Genomic DNA, 15679 nt, shown 5'->3' with positions numbered 1-15679 from the left:
ACATTTGAGTGTACTCTGTCTTTGACAGCAAGAGATTTAATTGTGTTGCGATCCCTTCTGACATCGATATCGATAGATGCTTTGTCTATCGGCTATGGTAAATTCACAGACCTGCTTAAATAAACACTTGCGTTTGTAGTTGACTGACACACTCGGTCAGTCAACTACAAACCGTTGCAAATTGCTATGTTAGATAAAGTTCAAAAAAAAAAGATATCAAAACCCTAATTTGGTATTCAAGTACTAAATGAGGTCTGGGTATGTAAAAGCACTCGTTAAGAAGCTGTTAAATTACAAAAAACTACAGAACTTTCTTCGAACTAAATTTTGTCCAATTTTCATTTGCTATTTACAGCAGTTTCCATGCTTTCCGAAATGACATTCACACAAAAATGGTTTAGCATTTAGATTATTAAATTAAGAAAATGTTAGAAATTTCGGAAGGAATGGAAACCGCTGTAAGTAGTAAACAAAAATAACCGGAATTTCGTCTAGGAGAAAGCCAGTACGCCTTCTGTTATTTTCTGACTTTCTTAGGGATTAAAATAGATACCCAAGAGGTGTGGTTTGACAGAAACTATTAAAATGGGACAGTAAAATTAAAACAGCGGTATCATTCATGTCACATATGTTTGATAACTTATTTCAAATAAATTTTAAACACTTTATTACTGCTCCTTAAAAATTACGGTTTTATTTAAAAATGTCCTAATTTTTTGTGCATGAGCAGAAATATTTTTTGTTATGTAATAAATACGAATTTTTATAAATTCTTTTCCGATCAATTTTATTAATAAGGTTCTGTGATCATCTAGGAAATAATTTTCGAATGAATGATCAATTAAATTATTATAAATTGAAGTAGGTAGTAACATTCCTGATAGTTTATTAATCATCGTTAGAAAATATTTCGGTTGTCCAACGCATTTGGAACCTACGCGAGTTTGGTATTCCCGCAATATTTTTTTCTGCCGTTGAACACACTTTAGTCACTCCATCAGAGGGTTGAATTAAACCTCCTCTATTTTTGTGAGAAACCAAGGAAAAAGTGTTTTTATTTGCTGTACTTTCTAACGTGCTCTGGATACATGTTTCGCAATGTAATTGTTTTTTTAATTTCCTTACAACAAAACCAGCTATATACTCGACAACATGATGAGCATACTCGGTCAGTGTTGGAAAAATGTAATCGTGATCGTCTAAATTCTCCAGATTCATCGTTATATCATCAGGGCTTTCGACGAGTCTGCTGTTTCCGGTCGTCGAATTTATTGCAGAAGCATTGAGAATTGTAATTTTTTCTAATGGCAAACAATTCCCAGTAGCACTATCTTTAAATTGGGCATGCACTAATAATCTTTTATAAGCCGCGCGAAACATACGTGCTGATGGATTGTTATTAAAGTCGCATTTTGCTCTAATAGATCCGAAAAATAATTCAAGGTGATCTTGGCTTAGTTTGTAAGTACATATGTAATTCAGTGTGCTGTTTTCCTGGGCAATCAATGTGTTATATAATGCAATAAGTGATTTCATGCAAACAATAAAACCACGAAAACCAGTTAATCTATTTGAATCAATTACTAATGTACCGTCAAGGAATTTCAAATGTTTAATGTATACTTCAACGTTTTCAAAAAAGTTCTTTGTTTCCTCCACGTTAAATTTGGCTAGCGCCCGTTTCCGTCCTTTGGCTCTCATGTTTCTACTGTTCATTACGTCAAACAGATTATTAAATATTCTTATGAACTGGATGGTGCCCATCACAACTCAAAAATGCAGGGATCCCCATGTCCCTACAAAATTCTAGTGCATCTGCAACACTTGCACTTAAAAATTGCGTCGCTAAGCGTACCTTCATTTTTTGTTTTACATATTCGATATGGTCTTTTTTTATTTTTGTGCCTAAATGTAGTCCTTCGTTGTTTTGAATTTTATGTAATAGTACAATATAAAACCAAGATATTTTATTGCCTTGATGATCTATGAGGACTTTTTTGTCACCGAATGTGTTTCGTATTAACTTTATGTTATGGCATGGATCAGGCCACAAATATATTTTGTGATCATATTGAATGAAAAAATAATTTAATAAATCACATCCCAAATGACTCGACATAGCTTTGTTGGTAGCAGCGCCGTCGAAAGTAAGAGTTACAATATTAGCTCCAGTTTCAGCCAATAATGATACACATTGCAGTACTAGAATTGCTTTCTGTTGGGCGGTAAAAGAATTTATCAAAAAATACCCAACAGGGATTTTCCATGTGTCGTTAATGGCTGTTATAATAAACACTAAGGCTTCTTTCGCTCATTAGCGATGGTATGTCATGGGAATCAAGATCACAGCCGATATTAACAAAGCCAAAATAATTAGTTCCATCCCACTCAACCAATTTTCGCAAAGCCATTTCATCTAGTGACAATGCACAATATAAAGGTTTCCCATTTTTTAATTTTACTCTTTCCCTGATTGTATCAACGGCTTCGACTGTAAATCCTGGATTGCAGTCGATGGTCTGATACCATTTTCCAATAGTTTTTGGATGAGGTAAAATATCCTTTAACTCGCTGCGCAAGAAAGTATAGGCACGTGGTGATAAGTAATTCAACGTTACCGCAAATTTTTTCATTTCTAAGCTGAATTTACGCGTATTGTCACCCATTTGTTTTGTCAAATATCTTTTTATTATCGGGTTATCCATCACAGATTCCAATAACAGCAAACTTTCTGCTTCTATTCTCTCATTTTTAAGTAAATCCATTAAGCGGGTATGCAAATCAATATTTTTTTTCTTTAAACGTCTGGTTTTTTGTCGTAAAGAATTTATCTTTAACAATCGTTGTCTAGCAATTTTCTGAAGCCTTTTATTATCTTTTTCTAATTTAAATACCCGATATATTAAATCAGTTTCCTGTTGCACTGCTGACATACTGATTGAACTGGATGGCGGTACAGCATTGAAGCTAGTAGAGGTCGTCGATATAACATTCTGAAACAAAATAACATGGGAATCAGAGACAAGCAAACTACCACACTACCCTAATTAATATAAATAAATATCAACTTTATCTTCTGTAAGGCGTAAAATATATTAACAGTGATTGAGAGAAAAATTTAATTTGCTAGCATACAAATGTAATAGGTGCGCATTCATTTCATGTATGATTACGTATGCAATATATTATAATATTACCATCTCTGAACGAAGATGTAATGAGGGGACAGCATTAGGTTTTAGTCTGCGCCATTTATGATCAATGGTTATAAAATAGTCTTTTTCGAAATGTTTGGAACAAACACGGTCCTGTTTTTTACAATTCCTATTGGGATGAGCTATGGCAATGATCCACTTTTGCCTCATAGCATCATCTGTGGGGAATCTGCAATGAAACACATTGTATGAAACACACTATGAAAATCAGATAGTTTCCTCGCCCCAGCTTTCGGGTATGGTTCCCGAATGGCTTTTACCACTACACCACCGTACATTTAATTTATGCAAAATAATAAACTACAATATACTAACATCTATGTTATCAATAGAATATGCAGCACAACACTATTGAACTCGACTACGTAAATTGGTAAAAATGAAAAATACTTAATAATGACTGTATCGAATGGCCAACAGCAGATTATAATATGACTACAGCATAATAAAGTATAATTAATAACACTTTTTGCACTTATGTAGAGGATTTAAGCAAATATTTTGGGTTTTTTGTTTACTCACCGATGGAAGCTGATGATTTCAGTTTCATTTTCTTTACGAGAAGAATGAGATTTACATCCCACAATAACGTAGGCCATTGCTTGTTCGTAGGGCTATATTTTATTTAAACAGCACTGTGTATTTATTACAATTAACAACAAAAATATTACAAAACATGTAGCCACTTTTGAAAAGCACGCGCTGAAGTATAACGTAACTAAATTGTGTGGGCGCGTTTGTGACATTGTTTTGAGGTTGGCAAGTTGGAACATTTGACATTTTATTTGCTTTTTAATTCGGCATCATAAAGATGACCAAAGGTAACCATTTGATTATTTTAAAGGGCACGCAAGCCGACCTTAGCAACATAATATTTGTCTCGTTCTTTTCAACGGCTTTGGCCTATTTGAAAAAATAGGATAAGTATATGAGGGTAGTTTAGATTCCTTCTATGCTTGTTCTTGTTCTGAGCTCGGTATAGTATTATATCAGAATAAACAAAGATTCGGAACGAAAACCTAACTATAATTTTCCATATATATTATAATTCTCTTTGAAAGAATAATACGTCATATAGAAATATCAAACATATCAAATGATTACATTTTTATTTTCCACATTGTGATTATTTACTTCTTAGTTATCAATTACAATCTTAAAGAGGTACTTTCGAAAATGTTTGCTATACAATTTAATACGATTATCTACATTGGCAAACGCCTATAAATTTATAAGTAAGTCCATTCAAATTTATTTCGTTTGGCTGTATATAAGGGAAAAATACAGGAATAATGATGCCAGAAGAAAAAGTCAGAATGCGCAAGCAATTAGGGTTGCTTGAAGGTGTCACCCTAATACTAGGTATTATATTTGGAAGTGGCATCTTCATTTCGCCCCGGGAGGTGCTGCAGAAGACCGGCTCAGTGTGGGGCTCTCTCACTGTTTGGGCCATTTGTGGAGGACTAGCGACTCTTGGCGCCTTATCTTATTCTGAGTTGGGTAAGTATTATTATTAAGTGGCGTGGAGTTTGTCTTTTCGCTGAAACTGCCTGTAAATAGAGGCATTATTACATCTGCGCTTGAATACAATTCAAATTTGATAAAAAGTTTCATAGTGGCCAAAAGTTACACTGGTTATAATGATACAACGGATTTTTACCAACCGGTCTCCAGTCAAGTACAAAACTATTTCTTCCTGTATCATGTGAAAATAAAACTATTATAATGGGTATTTTTCTAAGGCAATAAGATTTTCATCCCGGATTTCATATTCGGGTTAGGGTGATATATTTGGTGGTCTGAAGGCCAACTGGTTTCTGTGACATTGATTTGTTACAACATTACGAAGTAATTTTTTGGGAATAAAAGTGGTCAACGTAACTTGACCTTATGTGCCTTGTGTTTTTTTTTATTGCAGTGAATGACGAGACGAGCTCACCTTTCGCCTGATGGTAAGCAATGCGACCGCCCATAAACAGGAGAAACACCATTCAACACCTTGGATTACAAAGTATTGTTTGGTATTCCACTGCACTCACCATCCTAAGACATAAGACAATAACAATTAACGTTAATTGTCATTATGTCCAGTAGTTACACTGGCTACAATGTCCTTCAAACCGAAATACAACAGTGACACACTGCTGCTTGGCAGCTGAAAATAAATAATAAATATAAATCAGTAACTATTTTATTTTTTTTACATAGCTAGACATATGTTGGTTAGAATCACCAGAAGCACTATTATTTTGAATTTTACATTTACACAAATCGTTATACCTGATCCATTCGCAACAAAACAAGCTTCATTCTAATAGAGTGTTCCATCACATTTTCAGGAACAACACTGGCGCAGAGCGGAGGAGACTACCACTACATCGACGAGGCGTATGGACCACTGCCCGCCTTCCTGTACTTATGGGATGCTATTTTCGTATTTATGTTAGTTTTATTTATTTTATTCTTAAACTCATTAATCTTTATTGTATACATGCAAGACATAAAAAATATATACTATAGATACTAGGATTAAGGAGAAGAATCATTATTCTTATTTCAAGTATAGATTGCTAGATGCACTGGTTTATAATTTAAAAATTCTACACGTAATGAAACGCCCATTATTTAAGTGAACTATATGTATGGTGCTCGTCGTAGAATTCGTACATCACATAATATCGGCCATGCATGGCTGTTATACAAACCCATAGAATGAAATGCCCAATGTGAGAGTCGAACCCAAAGCCATCAGGTCCACCGGCCTCATACGCCTTTAGATTATAAATTATCAGCACTAATTCACTTGCTGCACAGTTTGAGGTTTAATTATTTGATAGTGATCAGAAATTATGTATCAAAAAATACACATCACGCATTTATTTCCGAAGGAGTAAGCAGAGGTAAGTGATGTAGTAGGGGATGATCCTATCTCCATACCGGGCACCTATTCCAGACTCCGAGATGATAGTGAGCAGAAAAACCGAAATATGAATTTGCTCGACCCGGGATTCGAACCCGGGACCTCAGAATATTTGTCGTACAGCGTATATAATACATCTACGCCACCGAGGCCGTCAGTCATGAAAATAGGGTATCTGAGTTATTTATTCTTTTATTACTTTTATAAAATAATGTACGTCTTATATATTCTAAAACGGAAGAAATCTGATGAAAAATCCACAAGTTATAAGCCTTTGAAATTTGGTTGTAGGGATAAGTGTAAAAAAATAGAAAAGAGACGAAATACTTGCATGTGACGTCAGCGGTGCATTACGATGCGTGCGAAACAAAGAGCTGGAGCGATATCCCCATTCCACGTCCACTCCTGCACGTAGCAATATTTGAAATTTGAATTACTGACTCATTTCTTACCGAATTTTAATGCTGTTTTCACACAAAGATTTATTTATTGTACTAATTGGCTACATAATAAAATAATCACAAAATGAAACATAGTCAAATACCCTATTCTTTATCTATACTTATAATAAATCTGTAGAGAGGTCAATTCTGTACATGAAATATATTTCCAAAATAACTATCAGGGGGTGATTAGGGATCGATACTGATGCCAAAAATGCAATTGGTAAAATTTTTGTCTGTCTGTCTGTCTGTATAACCGTTATAGAAACAAAAACTACTCGACGGATTTTAACGAAACTTGGTACAATTATTTGTCATACTCCTGTGCTGGTTATAGTATACTTTTCATCACGCTACAATTAATAGGAGCAGAGCAGTGAAGGGAAATGTTGGGAAAACGGGAGAAGTTACTCCATTTTTAAGCTTCCGTCGCGTGTGCACCCTTAATGGTTAAAGCTACACAGAAATCATGTATGACGGAAATGTTCTCCTTAAAATTATGTAAAAAATATCCCACGACAACATGTGTCTATCTTTTATGGTTGACTCACAATAACACGTGTAACTCCCGATAGCTTAGCAGTTCGAAGATTTCTCATTATATTTGTCTACTCTTACGTTTATAACACTCTCAGTCATCCCTAATTAAAAAAGTTAACATTATTAAATATTCCATAAAAAGAATCATAGAAATCGGTATAGAAACACCAAAGTTATACATGAAATACGCTAATAATAAGCCATCATGCGTGAATACTGAATCATGCTATAAGGATTATTTTTGTATATATATATATTATGGTTGCGAACGCACAAGCAGGCGGCTTGCTTGGCACCTAGAGGCTAGCGAATCACCTAGCGAGTAGCTTCGTAAAACGAACATTCTCGAACGTTCGCGACCGGCTCCATTTTTGAAGTCCGAAATCCACGCGGGCGAAGCTGCGGGCGGAAGCTAGTTTTAAATATATCTATTGTGTCATATGAGACTTATCCTTTTTCTCAGTTTAAACTTACTTATCCACTAATATTATTAATTCGAAAGTTTGTGTGTTTATTTGTAAAAAAAAATACCCCTCCTAATTTCCTCTCGACCCTTTATCGCTCGCTGATAGCCTCCAGCGACCACAAAGGGGGTATAAGAAAGACCACGACAGATCTATGTGATATTGCACACAAAAACTATAGACTATCAAACATGTTCAACAAGAATTGCATTTTAAGGACTCTGACTGTACTCTGACTTATCTTCCAGACCAAGCACTAACGCCATCATGGCTCTGACATTTGCCAACAACGTGCTTCAGCCGATATACCATGGTTGCACCATAAATCCGTTGTGCAGGAAACTCCTAGCTGCCGTCACGATATGTAAGTTATCTGTAACATGTTCGGTTCTCAGTGGTGATGATAAGTGATTTTTTTCACGATGGTTATGATGTTGGAGGGCGCGAGATTTCGCTATTTTATATATAGTTCGTCGCCCTCCGAGTGTGAAATGATTACAGGTTCTCATATGAGACGTAAATTCAAAGAATTATTAACTAGTGGTGCTAAATTAATATCTCAAAGTAAAAATAGTAAGCGTATGAGTGCGGGGAGGTTAATAAACTAAGAGAATATAACTGGTTTTATTACTTTTCTATAAACTATAATTTCGTAACGCGCCTAACCTTTTTTATCTGCCACCTTTACTTCCTATCTCAACATGAATATTTTTTACATGTAAGCCTAGAAAACTTGCATATACCAGCTTCTGCAAGTTTAATAGCTAATATAAACCTCGGTTAAGTCACGCCGATTATCTGTGAGACGTTGGGCGTTCTCATAATTATTCAACTGCTTCCTCCATTATTCCATGTATTAAGCTGAACTACGTACAAGCTTAACGATTTACAGTGCTATGGGACACCTCTATCGAACCTTCCTACTTAATGATACTTATTCCTCAGGTTTCCTGACGTTTATAAACGCTTATGACATCAAGTTCACGACGAGGATGCAGAACGTCTTCTCTCTCACCATGATATCATCGCTGGTGGTGATTGTTATGGGGGGGATGGTTTGGATGGCTCAAGGTAACTTAGCCTTGTTTTTCCAAAAGTACGTCGGTAAACTAGTGGATCATTTGACGTTAATTTATCACTGCCCATAAATCATAATTATAGACAGAGAATTTTTAGATGAACTGCCGTATGCAGATGAATTTATTATGGAAGTTGGAGTATTTCACATGAAACGGACAACGAAAAAATGTCAGGTTCTTTATTTTGTTAATGATCGGATCAAATGGACTTCTATGGGACCCGATTACGTCTTTATTTTAATATTTTTACTCTAGTTACAAATTAATGCAGCTTCTAAGAACAATTCAAATTGTAAGAACGGATTTTTCCATAGTTATTAATAAAATTACACAAATTGCTTGAACAATAAGTAAACAATGTTAATTACAGAATTTAAATTGATTTTCGTCGAAATTAATAAAAAAAAAAATGATTGTTAATATTTGAACGGTATTTAAATTTCTGACACTGTGTGAATTATATTATAAGGAATATTTTAAGTTAAAATAAATAATATAAAACCCGGTTGTAAAAAACTATTTTTTATGCTAAATCATTTTTTTTCAGGTCATTTAGAAAATTTCGAAGACGGCTGGGCTGGCACTAATTCCTCGGTCAGCGATTGGTCGGTCGCAATTTTTCTAGGGATCTTCTCTTATTCTGGTTGGTGGGTGATCTTTACGCCTTAAGTGCTTTTTTGAGTATGTTGATTTTGGGCGTTTGGACTGATCATGGACAATAGACCACATGCAGCCCTTAATAAAGCTTTTAGTAGGCAGCATCCATGTTAGTAAATACTTCTTTGTAAGTTGCAAGACGTGATTCCATTACTTATATATAACAACATAACAGTTAACAGTAGATACCAAAGTAGTATTGCCGTTCTGCATGCATTTTGTATTCAATTGTTCCCAATATACCTATGGGTCTAACATCTTATTTATCAAAATTTGTTAAAAATAACTTCCAGGAACTACCTGAACTTTATGACTGAGGAATTGCGGGACCCGTTCGTGAACCTGCCGCGCGCGATATACATTTCCCTACCGCTGGTCACTGCTATATACATCATGGCAAATGTATCGTACCTAGCTGTGCTGGGTCAAGATGTACTCACCACTGAAGCCATAGCTGTTGTTAGTTGAGCTTCTTCTTAGTTTTATCCACTGATTGGCTAATTTCCGTGGTTTTAGATTTAAAAATGGGACGAGTATTGTTTAGCGTAGGCTGGTAAATGAGCTAGTGGGTAATTTGATGATTAAAAAGACTCAAAAGCAAGGAACAGAGAAACTGGAGATGATTGCGCTGAAACAAAATATGTTACTAGATAAGTAATTTAAGAATAAAATGTTCAAATAGGTATGGGAATAGGTTAGGAAAAAAGAGCTCAACGAAGCGTGTCATTTACATTTCTACATATTCCCTTAGGGATATAGCAATGTGAATTACCCTAATGGCATTTCCTGGAGGGGTTAACGACAGGCAAGCGGCCGCGATCATAAAACTAAGACAAATCAGTTCTGCTACATGGCAAAGACAGAAGGATGATTGTAATAATGCCTGTAATGATTTTGATGATACTTTGGCAGGATTTCGCGACAGCCATCCTCGGCTGGTTGCGGTGGGTGATGCCTGCGCTGGTCTGCATCGCGACCCTCGGCGGCCTGTCGGTGAACATCATGACGTCGTCCCGCATTTGTTTCGCCGGCGCCAGGAACGGTCACATGCCAGAGTTACTCGCTCATATAAACATAAAGTGTATGTCACCGATGCCTTCACTGGTATTCTTGGTGAGTTACAGTGTTTTTAAAGTTATTCCTCGGTTAATTTCCTCGTTGATCATAAGCAGAATTAAATCCCTTCCACTGCAATAGAAGAGGTAGATCGAACATTGACGGCTGACCGGGGCATACATAGCATGCTGCGTAAAACATGCCAAGTGGAAAAAAGTCTGGTTTCAATTCTCTGAAAAGGTTAATTACTAGGTTAAATAACTCCTCCCCTCGTTCCCAAGAATTATACCTGGCATTTCAGAGTAATAAGTAAATGGCGAGGAGCACAAAATCTTACAGTGACTTCGCTTCTTCACAATTGATAGATTTCAAACTGTTTCGTGTCCTCAGATGCTGTTGTCACTACTGATGCTGATACCTGACAATCTGACGTCCCTCATCACGTACTGCACAGTAGTGGAGTCCTTCTTCACCACCATTTGCTGCAGCGCCGTGCTGTGGTTGCGGCATAAAAAACCTAACTTACCGAGGCCTATTAAGGTGTTATTTGCTTTAAACTTTTTTATTTATAAAAAGTAACAATAAGCGATTATTGCTTTAATGCGAAGTGAAATAAAAAAAATGATATACTATATAATTTTGATAAAGTTTTGAATGTTTGTAAAGATTTTTGCAGCTGTATCAGATGTTTTAACTCATATTTTTTTGTGTTTATGCGTCCCTGCAGTCTACACTGCTGGAATCTTGTGAATGGGATACTGGAATCCCCCAGGTTAGCGACTGCAGGGCCCTGGTGGAGAGTGAGGAAGGAAATGGGGGAAGGCAGAGTGGGGAAAGTTTAGGTACTTAATAGGATGTTCGGAAAAGAGGAACAATAAGGAAATTTAAATAAAAATATTTTTCCGATTTTATCGCGGCTTTACATTATAGTTTTCTCACGACGTTTTAAAGACTTCGCAGATTTCGTGGTCATAGGGGAATCGCGATAAAATCCGATAAATACTTTTATATCAATGTCTAACATTCGCGTAAACAAAAGAAATCATTAGGAGGGAAATGTGTGCAAGCTTTTATAGGCCTTAATGTGTATTTCTAACCACGAGGCGTACACACTTAACTGTCACTAGAGCCGCGTCAAATTTCGCCCCATATAATTGGAGATTGAGCGCACAAGAATTGCCTCTGGGGATAATGGTTGGAATTAGGTATAGTCCTTTTTTGCAAAGCGGTCAAAATGTAAGTTACTGTTATTATTCACTGGAAGGATGATTAGAACGATTATGTCAGTTTCACTGATTTAATAACCAAACTCGCCGCATTATCGAATATCTTGGGGTTGCTCAATTGCCATGGGTAATGTCCACTAGTAAGCCATTGTACGATTGTACGCATCTGACTTTGTTGATTTACCGTAATTGTCTTGCCCCATTAAAGACCCTAGTCGAATGAAAAAGTGCTTAAAATCGTCTAGGAATGCTGGCTCAAGTAAACCCACAGGACATACAATATTTTGCCCTCGTCCTTAACATTTAAAGTATCCTGAGCCCTTCGCTGATTTTTAAAGAGCCAGACATATGTCGGCGTCTCGAATTCTGACGGCTACTTTACTCAAAGACTCCTGACCAATGTTCCTTGAGAGGGATGAATTAGAAGTCACAGAAACTTAAAGTATTAGGTTCTATAACCTTACCTTACGTTCAAGCCTAAAATAGGTGCAATTATGGATGCCATCGATCTTTGTGGCGATAACTTCGATGCTGCTGGTGATACCTGTGATCAGCGAGCCGTTCGCGGTGATATCTGGCGCCTGCATCACGTTGGCGGGGCTGCCGGCGTACTACGTACTAGTAAAGAACACCCCAGCACCAATCCAGAGAATGACCTGTGAGATAATACTTACAAAGTTCTTTTGCCAGGTATAGTAGGTTGTAGAGTTTGAGTTGTCATATGGGAGTCTTTTAACTCAAGCTTAAAATTAAACTCCAAGGATAGCACTGAGGAACTATGTATTTCTAAAGTTCCAGAGTACGTTAATACACAACGGAGTATTTAGATGTTAATAGTAAAAAAATGTAGACGTACTAAGTTAACAAATGCGCCCGTCACATTCATATGGGAGGCATGGTGTAACACAACCTTCCCGTATAACTACGGATACGCATTTACATAGCTGCGCAAGTGTGTGTCCATACAAGGTAAAGAAACAATCTAGAAGAGCTTTTAGAGATCTAATAGATGTACCGTACAAACGCTACCAACTCGTTGCACCGCACACAGCCTACACTGGTAATTTTAAAGCAAAATGCTATGATTGGTCGGCTCGATGTGGTAGCTGAAGTAGCTTTCCTGTTGTTAAGTGCCTTAATCACTCCCACAATTCCAAAAGAATTATAAATGCGCTGCCGGTTTTAGAAAAAGGTTTTAAAGCTTCTGGATTCCCCACAAAAGCACCAGTAACCAGTCATATCACTTTGGTTTCTGCGAGTTTCTGAATCTACACCGTTCGAGCGGGCTGTTGATACAATACGGATAAATAATAAATAATATTATAAACGTTAAATCATATTTCTTAATTTTTCAGTGTCGTTCACACATTTTTGTCAGAAATTATTTCTCTCGGCAGTCGAAGAAAATGAAGATTTATAATAATCATAATTGGAACTTATATGTATCACGTGCTATAATTTGAATTATTTTTATGAAATTAGTATAGTTTAAACTAATTTGTATTTTTTTTCGTAATTATTATAGTATTTAGAATCCTGGCGTCATCTAATAAATTTCGGTAATATTTTTATTCTTTTTAATTTGGAACGACCCTGATAATTGACTATATATTTCCGGATATTGAATACACAGGCCATACTCGATGTCTCAAAAACTAGCTTCAAGCGAGCTAGACGCTAGTCTAACAACTATTGAGTATTCGAAGTAAAAAGCAGGACTCATCAAAATTTAGTTACAAAAATCTCGGTACTTGTTTTTCGTTGTTCATATCGAAAATTCTCATAAATACGGAAAATAAATTGTAACTCGAAATACAAAATCGCGGAACACATATGGGGTTATTCGGGTACTCCAAAGGGTGCTCTATCTCTGGACCTCCTCTTTATACTATTTTTGGACACCCTGTAAATCACGGACTTTGCCTTGGAGTGCTCCCCTATGGAACCCACCACGAGTAGGGGTACAAACATTGTTTTTCTAATTTCCAGTTATGGAACCATTGGTCATTTGTTGTATAATTTACCTGGCAACCGTGATGTCCACAAAACATGACGCGCAACAGTTGTTACTTAGTGACACATTTAGTATGTTTATGATTAGATTGCCTTTGTTAAAAAAAAAAAAAACAATAAAGTTTTTATCATACTGCGTTAATTGGCTATAGTATTTTATGGTTTTGTGTTCAGTCAATTTGTGCGAAGCCCGCTGCAGTTATGTGGTTTGTGTTAATATTTTTAACAATATGGTTTGGAAAGGTAATTAACTGAATTCATTTAATATTTAAGATTTGTATGTCGACAGTGGCTGCAAAGCAAAAAATAATTTGCGGATCAATACATAAAGAGTTGCTACCATTATAGTGTGAAAGGCCTATTGTATAAAATTGTGTGACAAATAGTATGTACATAGGCAAAATAACATCTATTATTCCTATCCAGCATGGGGAAGCGAGTCGAGGCCACTACAACAACAAGTCGGCGCATGAGTTCACCACTCCGCCTGACGAGATCGGGCCGATGTTACCTGACGAGGGCATGCAGGTGTCCACCGTCATCGCCGGTCTCATGCCGGACTCTTTTGGAGAGATGTTCAACTTCCTCGACGGAGACAGCTTTGGTATAGGTAGGAGCTAGAAATGTTGGGAGTTCGTTTATATCATTATTATCCAGGAGTTTCTAGGTCTTGTTAATTGTAACGGTTTTTTTTTAATTTATGTGCTTTTTAGCATGCTACATTTAATCAAAATTTTAACAGCTCTCGGTTTTTGTTTGTTTATTTATCCTTCAAAGCGAATGGTGAACTTTCCTAATTGGTATCTGAGCCATATTTAATCCTATAAAAGATATTTACTAGGGATCTCAGATTAAAAGCTAGTAGCAATAATCTTCTTCTATCAGCCTATATCTCCCTTTTATGTGGCGTCCAATGCACATTTTCTGCAGCACGTCCGAGAAACAATATTTTCGCTTAGTTTTTATGATAGATCAACTGTCTGATGTTAAGCTCATTTGACGGACTTAGTATCAAACAAATTCTGTTTAAACCCATGTACCTAAGTATAGGATCCGAAAATTGACATTAAACATTATTTACATTACATTCTTATAACATAAGAAATATTATCTTGGGAGTTGAACCTGAGATATCCCGATCCACTGCCGCGATATTGGAGAGGCAACACAAAAGCTGGTAGGTATAATAAGTTCCAGTAATTACACCAGCCACGATGCTCACCTGAACCCAACAGTCCTTGCAAATAAAATACGCAAAATGATGGCACTAAAGGCAGAGTCCGCATACATTCAGTCCACGTAAAGATGATACCTTCCTCAGGTCCAATGCATGAGTTCGTGTATGGGCTGGCAAGCCATAGTGAATACTATGAGTATGAAGAACAACGTCGAAGTTCGCAAAAGAGCTGGTCTACAGCGCTTTGCCCTAGCCAGGATCAACGGCATAACTCTCGTTTCGCACATTGGTGTCACTGAGATCATGATAAACGGCACCAGGACCTACTGCTTTGGTGGAGTGTCCAGACCCCCGGCAGAAGGAGCGTTATTTGTATGGTCTGTAGAGCTTTTTATGCTTTTATTATAAAAAAAAACTAACATATGAGACCGTAGCCAAGATGCCTTTCTATAATCGTTAACACTAATAGAAAACAAAAATAATACCCATATAACATGTACAGTAAAAGGAGAGAAAACAGAATAAATAAAGAAATATTACACAATTATGTCCAATGTGTCAACAATGGGAGCTTCTTGCTGCAGTACCAGCCTCACTGATACTGCAGCGCGGATGTTAATGAGAGACCTTTATGGGAATGAAATATCCGAACTATATGTTTGTCGCTAGGATATATCATTACTAAACATAGGTTAATGTTAGACATTGGAGAAAGGTATCTTGGTTATCGCCTCTGGTCTTTAATCGCGAAATCGGTACATGGCAACCCTGCAATAGTTATTTTGTAACAGTAACCATTTGACCCAATTGCTATTCTGCAGACAGTCCTCTAATGAAGTTGAATCAGTTTTCCGGTGCATTGTAACTGGATGTACGATAGATTCAGCTC

At 36.5% G+C, this 15679-nt stretch overlaps 2 protein-coding genes and 1 long non-coding RNA gene across 3 annotated transcripts; 2 read left to right on the top strand and 1 right to left on the bottom strand.

The window, feature by feature from the left end:
* Positions 1-1000: 1000 nt before the first annotated feature.
* LOC119192324 lies at positions 1001-3773 on the bottom strand. The gene is made up of 3 exons (XR_005113618.1): positions 3738-3773; positions 3198-3384; positions 1001-2993 (listed from the first exon to the last, which is right to left on the bottom strand). It is a non-coding gene; the product is annotated as an uncharacterized LOC119192324 (long non-coding RNA).
* A 382-nt stretch (positions 3774-4155) lies between these two features.
* On the top strand, positions 4156-13129 carry LOC115455399 (Y+L amino acid transporter 1). Its single transcript, XM_037446141.1, has 10 exons — positions 4156-4715; positions 5555-5657; positions 7831-7946; positions 8528-8653; positions 9209-9308; positions 9612-9777; positions 10231-10431; positions 10765-10914; positions 12087-12258; positions 12956-13129. The coding sequence occupies exons 1-10, from the start codon at positions 4508-4510 to the stop codon at positions 13018-13020; spliced, it is 1407 nt and encodes a 468-aa protein (XP_037302038.1). The 5' UTR covers positions 4156-4507; the 3' UTR covers positions 13021-13129.
* Positions 13130-13713: 584 nt separating this feature from the next.
* On the top strand, positions 13714-15055 carry LOC119192323 (the record flags this gene model as incomplete). Its single annotated transcript, XM_037446139.1, has 3 exons — positions 13714-13856; positions 14040-14223; positions 14935-15055. Coding segments are annotated over exons 1-3 (347 nt in total), but the record flags the coding sequence as incomplete, so codon positions are not given.
* Positions 15056-15679: the final 624 nt, after the last annotated feature.

This window comes from Manduca sexta, unplaced genomic scaffold, assembly GCF_014839805.1.
Source record: "Manduca sexta isolate Smith_Timp_Sample1 unplaced genomic scaffold, JHU_Msex_v1.0 HiC_scaffold_2617, whole genome shotgun sequence".
Classification (NCBI taxonomy): Eukaryota; Metazoa; Arthropoda; class Insecta; order Lepidoptera; family Sphingidae; genus Manduca; species Manduca sexta.
Note: the sequence above shows the minus strand (reverse complement) of the source record. Positions and strands in the feature narration are given on the sequence as shown.